Source organism: Leptodactylus fuscus, chromosome 5, assembly GCF_031893055.1.
Source record: "Leptodactylus fuscus isolate aLepFus1 chromosome 5, aLepFus1.hap2, whole genome shotgun sequence".
Lineage (NCBI taxonomy): Eukaryota > Metazoa > Chordata > Amphibia > Anura > Leptodactylidae > Leptodactylus > Leptodactylus fuscus.
In genome coordinates, this window is record NC_134269.1 from 6941764 (window position 1) to 6954166 (window position 12403).

The following is a 12403-nucleotide window of genomic DNA, read 5'->3' on the forward strand; positions in this document are numbered from 1 at the left end:
TCCGCGCTTTGCTGCAAGGTCCACTTGACCACCGACACGTGGACAAGCGCCTGTGGTCAGGGATGCTGCAGTGCTTATCTTTAATGACAGGCAGGGTGAATGTGGTGGAGTCTGTTCCCCGGGTGCAAACTGGGGTGGCCTATCTCCTCTCCCAGGCCAAAATTCATGGCAGGAGTAGACTGAAACCCTACGACGCTGCAACCTCCACCACAGCTACTAGCGGCAAACGCTAAAACACTGGTGTGGGGAGACGTCAGCAGGCGGTGCTGAAGCTCATCAGCTTGGGGGACAGACAGCACAGTGCCTCCGAGGTCAGGGATGCCATCCTGGCTGAGATGGCATTTTTTTTTCCCTGCTACACCTGGGGCCTGGCATTTTTACGCCTGTGATAATGGCTGGAACCTGGTAGCGGCTCTGGAGCTTGCCAGCCTCCAACACGTTCCATGTTTGGCCCACGTCTAACCTAGTGGTGCAAAGTTTTTTTAAAACATACCCAAATGTACCGAAGCTACTGTTGAAAATGCGGCGCTTGTGCGCCCACTTTTGCAAGTGCACAGTAGTCGCTGCTAGCCTAAAAACACTCTAGCAAGGCCTACATCTGTCCAAACACAGGCTGTTGTCTGTCATTCACACACGCTGAAACCCTACAATACCATATCTTGAGCAGGGTGTGTGAGCTGCACAGACCTTTGATGGAGTTCCATCTACAAAACCCAAGGGTTCCTCAAAGTCAGCTCCCAAAGTTTCTGCACCATGAGTTTCCAGGGGTGGCAGAGTTATGGCTAGGGGCAGAGGCATGGATAGGGATGATGTCTAGGGGCAAAAGCAGTGTGGATGTGGAGGCAAGCTAAGCAGGAAAAACTGGGGGTACAAGCTAAGGCATGGACTGGGGTGATGTCTAGGGGCAAAAGCAGTGTGGATGTGGAGGCAAGCTAAGCAGGAAAAACTGGGGGTACAAGCTAAGGCATGGACTGGGGTGATGTCTAGGGGCAAAAGCAGTGTGGATGTGGAGGCAAGCTAAGCAGGAAAAAACTGGGGGTACAAGCTAAGGCATGGACTAGGGTGATGTCTAGGGGCAAAAGCAGTGTGGATGTGGAGGCAAGCTAAGCAGGAAAAACTGGGGGTACAAGCTAAGGCATGGACTAGGGTGATGTCTAGGGGCAAAAGCAGTGTGGATGTGGAGGCAAGCTAAGCAGCAAAAACTGGGGGTACAAGCAGCCGGTGGCATCATCACTGACAAGCACAGCTGTCTGTCAACTGACAGGCTGACTTTCACCAAAATGAACAGACAATGGATAGACTCATCATATACATGTCAGTTACATGAAAAATTTAGTGCAATTTGCAAGTCCAAGATGGTTTGGAGATCTGCGGAGAGGAATCTCACCACCTCTTGCGGGTGCCATCATTTGGAAGGCAAGCCCTGGGCTCAGTGGGTGAGAGCAAGCGCAGGATAATCGTCGTTTGGCCTGGCGGCCACTGCCTCTCCCACTGTTGACAGGGCTGGCGCTGCAGTCCAGACCAGCAGCCAGGACACCTCCACATCTGCCTCTGACACTTTGGGGAGTTCACCCTTATCCTCACCTTTTCCTGCCATTTCTCCTTTTGCCCGCGCCATCATGCGCCTCTTCCCAGCAACTCCCCATCTCCCAAGCCTTTCATTTCATGCTAAAGTACAGCGCAACCCACCCACATGCCCAAGGCTTCAACGGCCTCATCTCAAGAAATCTGGCCCAGGAGATGTTGGAATCCCGGCTGGGCAGAGTGGAATCCTTTTTGGGCAGAGTGTCTACTGCGCCACCGCACTGTGCCGTCCACACCAGCACTTTCCCCCAAACATGAGGCGGTCCCTAAATTCAGCGCTTAGCCCTAAAGTTCCATGTGACCAGTTACGAATGGACAAGTGCATGCGGACAGGGACGCTACCTTTCAATTTGGGCACAGTGGTTGAATGTAGTTGAGGCGTGGACCGGGTCGCAAAATGTGGTGGCCTGACTTGTCTCCCCACACAACATTCCTGGGAGGAGGGCTGAAACACCACCCTCCTCCGCTGTTAAATTGACCCCAGCTACGAGCTGGAAACGCTGCAACACTGGTGTGGGGAGACATCAGCGGGCCGTGCTGAAGCTCATCAGCTTGGGGGCCAGACAGCACACTGCCTACAAAGTGAGTCATGCCATCCTCGATGAGACGGCAATGTGGTTTTTGCCACTGCACCTGGGCCCAGGCATGTTGTCATGTGTGATAATGGCCGTAACCTGGGATTGGCTCTGTAGCTTGGCAGCCTGCAACATATTCCATGCCTGGGCCACGTTTTTAACTCATTGCTGCTAATCTTTTGAAAAAGGTACCCCAATGTTCCTGAGCTACTGGTGAAAGTGTGGCGCTTGTGCGGATAGTTTTTAAAGTCTATAGTTGCCGCTGCTAGCCTCTATGCACTCCTATAACGCCTGTACCTGCTGGAACAACGGCTGTTGTGCGACGTCTCCACACTGCTGGCACTAAACATATCATGTGTTGAGCAGAGTGTGTGAGCAGCACAGACCTTTGATGTAGTTCCAACTCCAAAACCCTCGGGTTCGTCAAAGTCAACTCCCTCAGTTGCTCAACCATGAGTGGCCATGGGTGGCAGACTTATGTGAAATCCCATCCCATCCATTGCACTGGACACGAAACATTAGCATGCGCTCAGCACAACTTCGGATATGGCAGCTGCATTAAGCAGGGTGCAGGGTACAACACAGACCAGGCCCGAGCACCAGGAACAGGTGTTAGAAATACTGCAGCATCCGCCATTTCCTTCCAATTTTGGGGTTTTGGACCCGCCACCGACTTGTCTGGACCTAAGTGGGGATCATGAGACACAGTTGCCATCAGGGCAAGCTGTGGTCATGTGCGGTTTGCAGTAAGGGGCCAGTGCGCAATTGGAAGAGGAGTTGGTGGATGACGAGGCCACCGACCCCACATGGACAGGGGTGATGTCTAGGGGCTAAAGCAGTGTAGATGTAGAGGGAAGCTAAATCAACAAAAAACCTGGGTAGAAGCAAAGGCATAAACTGGGGTGATGTTTAGGGGCTAAAGCAGTGTAGATGTAGAGGGAAGCTAATTCAACAAAAAAAACAGGGTAGAAACAAAGGCATAAACTGGGGTGATGTTTAGGGGTGAAAGCAGTGTAGATGTGGAGGGAAGCTAAGCAGCAAAAACAGTGGGTAGAAGCAAAGGCATGCAAAACTCTACCCTGTTGGAAGACTTATTCCTAGGTCTGGAACACGTTAATGCCCCCCCTGGACAAATTACTGCCACTCAGGGGCCTAGTGTCACCAGGAGGGACAAGTATAGGCGCATGTTGTGGGAATACCTGGCCGACACCAGCTCTGTCCTCTCCGATCCCTCTGTGCTCTACAGCCTACACTTATTTTCTCATCTTTTTTTCTGCACTGCACATCTCTTGCCTGCTTCCTTTGGGATCTTAGAAATGGTGGTCCACTTCCACAGATGGTAACTTCAATAGACAGTGTAACGGGAGTAGCTGAGGGATCGCTGTCTTAACCACTTTTTGGCACAAAATTAACTTCCAAAGCCAAATATGGTGCAAGTATATGATGCAAGGACACCTACACACCTATCTCTGACACATTGGGGAGTTCACCCTCATGCGCCCTTTTGGCCTGCACCATCATGCGCCTCTTCCCAGCCACTCCACATTTCCCAAGCTTTTCATTGCAGGCAGAAGTACAACACAACCCACCCCCATGCCCAAGCCTTTAACAGCCTCATCGATAAACTGCTGGCCCTGGAGATGTTGGTGTTTGTTTATGCTTCTGGAGACCCAGGCCTTCCGTCAGCAGATGGCAGCTGGGGCACCTCCCTATGCTGGGCCTAGCCGTTACTACTTCTCTTGGTGTGCTGTCCCTGCCTTGCGCCTGCATGTGTCCCATAACATCAGTCGGGCCCAGAGCTCTGCGCTTTGCTGCAAGGTCCACTTGACCACCGACACATGGACAAGCGCCTGTGGTCAGGGATGCTGCAGTGCTTTTCTTTCATGACAGGCAGGGTGAATGTGGTGGAGTCTGTTCCCCGGGTGCAAACTGGGGTGGCCTATCTCCTCTCCCAGGCCAAAATTCATGGCAGGAGTAGACTGAAACCATACGAAGCTGCAACCTCCACCCCAGCTACTAGCGGAAAACACTGTAACACTGGCGTGGGGAGATGTCAGCAGGCCGTGCTGAAACTGATCAGCTTGGGGGACAGACAGCACAGTGCCTCCGAGGTCAGGGATGCCATCCTGGCTGAGATGGCATTTTTTTTTCCCTGCTACACCTGGGGCCTGGCATTTTTGCGCCTGTGATAATGGCTGGAACCTGGTAGCAGATCTGGAGCTTGCCAGACTCAAACACGGTCCACGCATGGCCCACATTTTCCAACTTGTTGGTGCCATGTTTCTTTGAAACCTACACCATTGTGCCTGATATACAGGTCAAAGTGGGGCCATTTTTGTAAGTGAGAACTAGCCTCTGCTAGGCAGAAAACATTCAGAGCACACTCCTCTCATCTTCGCACCGTTGGCTGGCGGAGGAAGACGAGGGGGTTGGAGTGGCATCTGATGTCCCTGTCCCACACGAGGCTAGAGGGTGCACTTCAGTGCATCTCATTGCTTCACCATAAATGGTGTGAAGGGGAGTGGAAAATGGAGGAAATGGAGAGTGACCCTTACAGTTGGGGCCAGCAAAGGCATGCCAAGTAACACACTGGCACACATGGCTGACTTCATCTTGGGTTGCTTTTCAACACATATTTCACATCATGAAGAACAAATAATACTGGATTTTTACAAGCCTCGAACCCCGGTCTAGGTCTAATGTCTGTTCCTTTCTTATATTAGGGGAGAGGGAAAAAAAATTACTTTAGTGATGCGTTTAGCGTACATAGACTGACTATTAATGTGTATCCCACTTAGTGTTGTTAGGGTTACACACCGTCACAACCTGGCTAAAGCTTCTATAGCTGTTAATAAAGTCAACATAACTTTACGGTATCCAAAAAGACAGCTGGTACCGACAGAGAGCAAGACAAATGTCAACCAAAGCTGTGAGCTCTGAACACCCACAGTGACTTTGGCATCATCATCATTATAAGGTAGCGGGTGGTAATAAATAACTTGGCAGTGCCTAAAATCCAAAAAGCTTATACAACTATATTTACATTAAGATACACAAATGACACTTTTCAGTAGCATGTCATGAGACAAGCTGATAAGCTCTTCCTTTGTGCAGTGCTATTTGAAAGTTAAACGCTGCCTTTATTTTAATTCTGGAGAAGGTGCAGACATTAGATTTAGAACATGTTGTCTTCATTGTCCAAATCCTCTAAATAGGTAACGTGTTTTTCGGGCCGAGCTGTCTGGGAACGAGCTGGTGCAGCACTGACAACCTGGGTGAATATGGCAAGAGCCTGAGATGTAGGGTGAATGAATCCCCAAATTATTTGTGGAATTCCCAGTGAGACAATGGCACTGTATAGCAGTAGCAAAAATTGTGGGTGCACGTAACCCCCATATATTCTTTGAATTCCCAGTCAGACAATGGCACTATATACCAGTAGCAAAAATTGTGGGTGCACGTAACCCCCATATATTCTTTGAATTCCCAGTCAGACAATGGCACTATATACCAGTAGCAAAAATTGTGGGTGCACATAACCCCCATATATTCTTTGAATTCCCAGTGAGACAATGGCACTGTATAGCAGTAGCAAAAATTGTGGGTGCACGTAACCCCAATATATTCTTTGAATTCCCAGTGAGACAATGGCACTGTATAGCAGTAGCAAAAATTGTGGGTGCACGTAACCCCCATATATTCTTTGAATTCCCAGTCAGACAATGGCACTATATACCAGTAGTAAAAATTGTGGGTGCACATAACCCCAATATATTCTTTGAATTCCCAGTGAGACAATGGCACTGTATAGCAGTAGCAAAAATTGTGGGTGCACGTAACCCCCATATATTCTTTGAATTCCCAGTCAGACAATGGCACTATATACCAGTAGTAAAAATTGTGGGTGCACATAACCCCAATATATTCTTTGAATTCCCAGTCAGACAATGGCACTATATACCAGTAGCAAAAATTGTGGGTGCACGTAACCCCCATATATTCTTTGAATTCCCAGTCAGACAATGGCACTGTATACCAGTAGCAAAAATTGTGGGTGCACGTAACCCCAATATATTCTTTGAATTCCCAGTGAGACAATGGCACTGTATAGCAGTAGCAAAAATTGTGGGTGCACGTAACCCCAATATATTCTTTGAATTCCCAGTGAGACAATGGCACTGTATAGCAGTAGCAAAAATTGTGGGTGCACGTAACCCCCATATATTCTTTGAATTCCCAGTGAGACAATGGCACTATATACCAGTAGCAAAAATTGTGGGTGCACGTAACCCCAATATATTCTTTGAATTACCAGTCAGAAACTGGCACTATATAGCAGTAGCAAAAATTGTGGGTGCACATAACCCCAATATAATCTTAAAATTCCCAGTGAGACAATGGCACTGTATAGCAGTAGCAAAAATTGTGGGTGCACGTAACCCCAATATATTCTTTGAATTCCCAGTCAGACAATGGCACTATATACCAGTAGTAAAAATTGTGGGTGCACATAACCCCAATATATTCTTTGAATTCCCAGTCAGACAATGGCACTATATACCAGTAGCAAAAATTGTGGGTGTATATAGCTCCAATTCTATTGCTAGGGGACTTGCAGGGTATTTCTGAGGTGAAGGTGGGGGGGCACACCGTTGGAACAGGGATTTGGGGTGTATATATGGGGTATACGGGAATACACTGTCAGTGTGTTCCATTCAGGATCCTGGGGAAGCTGGGTTGCGGCGATTGAGCCCGTCAGTGCCACGTTACACTGACAAGCTTCTCCCTGGAATTTAGCTCTTACAAGAGCTGTTGTGGTTGTCTTCTCCTTCCTATCCTAGCCTGTCCCTGCCTACCCAGAATCTAAGCCCTAGCTAACTGGACAGAAACCTCCGTCCTCAGTGAATTGCAAGCTCAGAATGACGCGAACCTGGGTGGCGCTGTTCTTTTAAATTAGAGGTCACATGTTTTCGGCAGCCAATGGGTTTTGCCTACTTTTCTCAACGTCACCGGTGTCGTAGTTCCTGTCCCACCTACCCTGCGCTGTTATTGGAGCAAATAAGGTGCCAGGGAAGGTGGGAGGGGAATCGAGTAATGGCGCACTTTACCACGTGGTGTTCGATTCGATTCGAACATGCCGAACAGCCTAATATCCGATCGAACATGAGTTCGATAGAACACTGTTCGCTCATCTCTAGTTTTTATGTTTGACAGTGTCGGTGATGCTGAATGAAATAAATTTTCTCTCTTATGCACATCAGTCTGTGGGAGTAGTGGAGGCGTTCCCGACCATCCCCAAGCACTGCTCCCTCCATGGACATAGCTATAGAGGGTGTAGAGGTAGCAATTACTACCAGGCCTTGGAGCCTTATGGGGCTCTCTACAATGTAAGAAGTTACCAGTTGATAAGTTAAGGCCCCTTAGATATTTTGCATTTGGACCCAGGAACTCTGTCTCTCGCCATTGAAAACACACCCCTGTTCATGTATGAATAGCCTACTAAGCTTGGGGCAGGGCTCCGATGTCACCATCTCCTTGAAACACTATTGCGAACAGGAGCAGATTCTTTATGCTCGAGGTGAAACTCTTGGAACTGGTTAATTTGCATAATGGATGAAACTTATTTTTCGTGACATCCTCAGCACTAAACATAAAATATAAGATTTATCAGTGTTGCAGCATCTACAGCACTACGGGGCAGTGATATAGGGTTGGTGGAGGTGATAGACCCCCTTTAAATCTAACAAAGGAATACCCTTTTACATATATCAGTTGATAGACTGTTGCAATGGCGCTAACATTTTCCTTCTTGTTTCACTCATGGCTTTCTTAATGTCTTTGTTCCTCAAGCTGTATATGATGGGGTTGATGAATGGCGTGAACACAGTATATAGCAGGGAGAGGATTTTACTAACGGTCAAGGTTTGACCCCTTGTTGGAAAGACATAAACAATGAATATAGTCCAATAAAATATACAGACGACGATGAGGTGGGAGCTACAGGTGGAGAAGGCTTTCTTCCTATCTATATTGGATGGAATATGTAAGATGGTGACGATAATACGGACATACAATGCTATGATTATTATACTTGGGATGATGACTAAGGGGAGACTTAGTAACGTGACCTCAATTTCGACAATGAAAGTATCTGAACAAGCGTTTTCTAGCAGAGGGACATAATCGCAGAAGAAATGGTCAATGACGTTTGATCCACAAAAGTTTAGCCTTGACGTTGTTATGACATAGAGCGACACCATGGAAAAGCCTGTTATCCAACACATGGCGGCCAGCTTCACACAATGTCCACTTGTCATTATAGAACTGTATCGGAGGGGATTACAGATGGCCACATATCGGTCATAGGACATCACCGTGAGAATGAGACATTCAGATGCCTCTGTGGCCCCAAAAAAATACAACTGAGTGATACAGTCATTGAAGGAAATGGTTCTCCCGTTATACAGTAGGACGTGGAGCATGTTGGGGACAACATCTGTGGTCAAGAAGATGTCACTGATGGAGAGTTGTGTGAGGAAGAAGTACATTGGGGTGTGGAGGATCTTACTGGAGGACACCAGGGTGATGATCAGGAGGTTCCCACATATTGCAAGAGTGTAAATAATGAGAAGATGACAGAACAGGACAAGTTGTAGATGTCTGCTGCCTTGAAATCCTAACAGGAAAAATTCTGTAACCTCAGTCAGATTGTTCTTCTAGATTTGGAGCAATAAGAGATTTGTGATATAGACATCATATGGAATCAGGTGGTAGCAGTATTATAATATTATATAATATCACATGTAGTAGAATTAGTAGTATGAGACAATGTATAACTGTATGCATTATCAAACTGGAATTTAGAGGGGTCACCCAGCCTTAGATAATCTGGGGGGCTTTTTTCAGAAAACACTTCTGTCATGAATGTGCTTGCAGGGGTCCACTATAGATGACTGGTTCAGTGGCTAACCTATCCCCTTATCTGTGACAGGTCTGGATTAGGGACTGTAATGAGTGTTGAGAGTCTTTCGTCTATATCTATACACGTCTATATCAGGGCCGTTTTTGCATTCATGGAATAAGATTTTTGCTGAGCCATTGCTAGTTGTTTATTCCAATCTTTTGTGCTTTGTTTCTTTATAATATCACAACATACTAACAAACATCTGCAATCCTCTTTGCCCAGCTGGGTGGTCACTTATAGACACACAGGATAGCAGATGTGATAACTTATTATGAGACCATGTGATACATTATATCTGCACTAGGGGCACGTGGTCTTGATGAAGTAGTAACTTCACGAGCCATTCATCCCGGTCAGGCCGGGTCCTCCAGTCACCACGTTCTCAATATCATTTTCCTCAATTCAAGGGTTTTAGGGTTGTTTTGTCTCCTGCTGGGGCTTCACTCTCCGCTCCAGATACCCACCCCTCCCTGCAAACAAAATGGGAAAACCTGGGAGATGTCACTCAAGCAATAGGGAGCTGGTCGTCAATTACGAGTGGTTATCTAGAGCAGAGGGTGCAGCCCCTGATGAACGTCTGGTCATCAAACTAGCAATCACTTCCTAATATCTGATCTCATCTTTTGTGTCATCATAAAATTATTGTCAATGGGTCATGTGTTACTGAAATTTACTCCAATTGTACAAGGACCAAGTAATGCCGGAGTCCTGAGGACGTGGAGGTGGATTCTTCCTATTTTGGGGTGTATAGATCTTGGCATCAGTGAACTAAGTTTTGATGTGATGGTAACGTGAAAATATCTTAAAATGACTCACATCTGTAGAATTTTTTGTCTCAACCTTTGGCTTTTGACCTTCATTAGCCGACCTCTTATCTATAGCAAACAGATGTAACAATTTCATATTTCATATTGTATCAATGTACATAATGTATATAGATGTAGATAATGTATAGACTTCCCTGCAGTCCTATCATAGACATCAGCTGACCAGTTACTCCTTAATGTTCTGAATTCTACAAAGTCTATAACGTGAGGACAAAAACTCTAATATCAAAATGTATATAAATGAGATGACCTGGGGGGCGGAGCCTAACCGTCAATGCAGATGGACGCCTGAGCCTGCAGCTCCGTCTGTAAATCAGCTTATACCCGCTCCAAACTCAGCGAACAGCCGCACAAATGGGGAAGAACGGTCGTGACAGAAGCCAGGACGCTCCCGGTACACCGATTGGGAGAAATCAGCAAGGGGAAATGCATAAATTCTTTAAGAAGAAGCCGGCCCGGTCCCCCGCTTTGGCGCGCAAGATGGCGCAGGAGGAAGTCCAGGAGGGATACAACGCTGAGGACTCCGACATGGAGAGCGTGACCAGCGCAGACAGGTTAGACACAAACCCCTCCGCTACGGTCACTAAGTCCTTTATGCGCAAGCTAATTTCTCAGACGATGGCACCGATAATGTCGGAGCTAGCAGCTCTAAGGGAGGATATGCAAGGCCTAGGTAACAGGGTCTCGTCGGTTGAAACAGCATGCTCTGCCCTTGTTGCTCACTCTGCTACTGTAGAACAACATGTCGCCCTGCACCATGCTCACATCAATAGAGCCAGTGAAATGCTGGAGGACTTAGAAAACCGCAACAGACGTAGGAATATTCGCCTGAAAGGTTTGCCTGAATCCTACCCACAGGAGGATTTGAGAAATATCATGGCATCCATATTCACAGGGCTCCTGGGCCAGGAAAGGGCGAGCATTATTCAAATTGAAAGGGTACATCGTGCAGTCAGGCCCAAACCAGCAGCTACAGACCCCCCCAGAGACGTTATATGTGGACTATTAACCTCAGTGGACACTATGGAGATTTTGGCTGCAGCCAGAACAAAGAGACCACTCCAGTACGAGCAAACAGACATCCAGCTATATCAGGATTTGGCTCCACAAACCCTGTCTAAAAGACGCATGCTTCGGCCATTACTAGAGGCATTGAAGGAAAAAGGTCTGCAATACATGTGGCTTTTTCCATTTGGACTGGCAGTCCTGAAGCAGGGTCGCAGAATAGTAATCCGTTCGCCTGCAGACCTTGAAGCCGCCTGGCCTCTGTTAGATATATCGCCTATTCCTATACCCTCCTGGCAGGCGCTCAATATGGATATTAATGCTTGGCCTAGACTCCCGGATTCTGACTGGCCTGAACGCCCGCACAAGCCAAAATCCCCGAAGGCGAGGAAGGCGATTGTCCCCTGAGCCTTTGAAACTTTGGACTCTCGGAAATCTCTCTATTAGCGATGGGACTGGCTTGCTTCCTCCTGCTTATGGCAGCCTAAATTGCCCATCGGACGCTTTTTTCTGACTGGCTCTAGTTGGTCCTCTTGGTTCTTGGTTCCTGACCCTGGCACATATTTTTTGTTTTTTGTTATTTGGTTCTTCAGACTTAGAGTTGGTTCAGGACTCATTCTGTTATGCTCCACTGATGGCTACCTGCCTTTGGCGCTGTATTGTGCCAGGATATTTTCCGCCCTGACAGCCATAGTTCTGCTTGTACCATATTGTGTATCCTTGGGAGGGGTCCTGCCCGTGGCCCTGGGGCTCTTTTGGTGGCCCCGCGGCCTCGGGTGGCTATCCTTTCTCAGACCCTGTCCAGCATATGGATGGGGGATTATATTGCCTCAATTCTACTGTCCTTAAGCACAGGACCTGTGAAATAGCTACTTGTTAGTTTTTGAGGCACCCTGTAATTTGAGATGCTAGATTTACTTCTTGCATATTTGTCTTCCGTGCTCGCTAGTCTGTCTTTTACTGCTCCGTTATAAACCATGTCCCTCTCTCTTCTCCATGTGCTCATCTCTTTTTCGACTACTCTCCTGGTTCTTCTCCTTGCTCCATCCCTTGATTCCGTTCCCTCTGCTTGTAACCTCTGATACGTGTCTTATTTACTTTCAGTTATTGCATTTCTTTGTGCCTCGTTTGTACTTACATTTTCAGTTTGGAGTGGTCAGCTGATATTCACGATTAGATCCCAACTCCTACCTCCATTTGGCTGTCTGTTGACAGTGAATTTCATAGTCTGCGGATATCAGGCTTGCCGCGGCTATAGACACCCTAGTTTATCAGTTTCATAGTATAATTATTATTGTTTGTCTTGTACTATATTACTGCATATTTTTGCCTACTCTTTGAAACAATCTGTAGCGGGTAAATATAGAGAGAACCTTTCCCACACGTAAAGACCGCACCGCTTGGTTATTTCCTTGATCTGCATCCTCCTCACCCTCCCCCTCGCCACC

The 12403-nt window shown here is 47.2% G+C and overlaps 1 protein-coding gene across 1 annotated transcript; it reads right to left on the bottom strand.

Annotated features, from left to right (window-relative positions):
- Positions 1-7927: 7927 nt before the first annotated feature.
- On the bottom strand, positions 7928-10026 carry LOC142202386 (olfactory receptor 5AP2-like). Its single transcript, XM_075272478.1, has 2 exons — positions 9940-10026; positions 7928-8875 (listed from the first exon to the last, which is right to left on the bottom strand). Exons 1-2 carry the CDS (start codon positions 10024-10026, stop codon positions 7928-7930), a joined length of 1035 nt encoding a protein of 344 aa, XP_075128579.1.
- Between the last annotated feature and the right edge of the window lie 2377 nt (positions 10027-12403).

Bases quoted from the DNA above. Each gene is read 5' to 3' on its own strand.
- LOC142202386 (XM_075272478.1), bottom strand. From the start codon at position 10,026: ATGAAATTGTTACATCTGTTTGCTATAGATAAGAGGTCGGCTAATGAA. The intron at 8,876-9,939 runs GTGAGTCATTTT...CTCCAAATCTAG, and splicing joins AGACAAAAAATTCTACAGAT to AAGAACAATCTGACTGAGGT.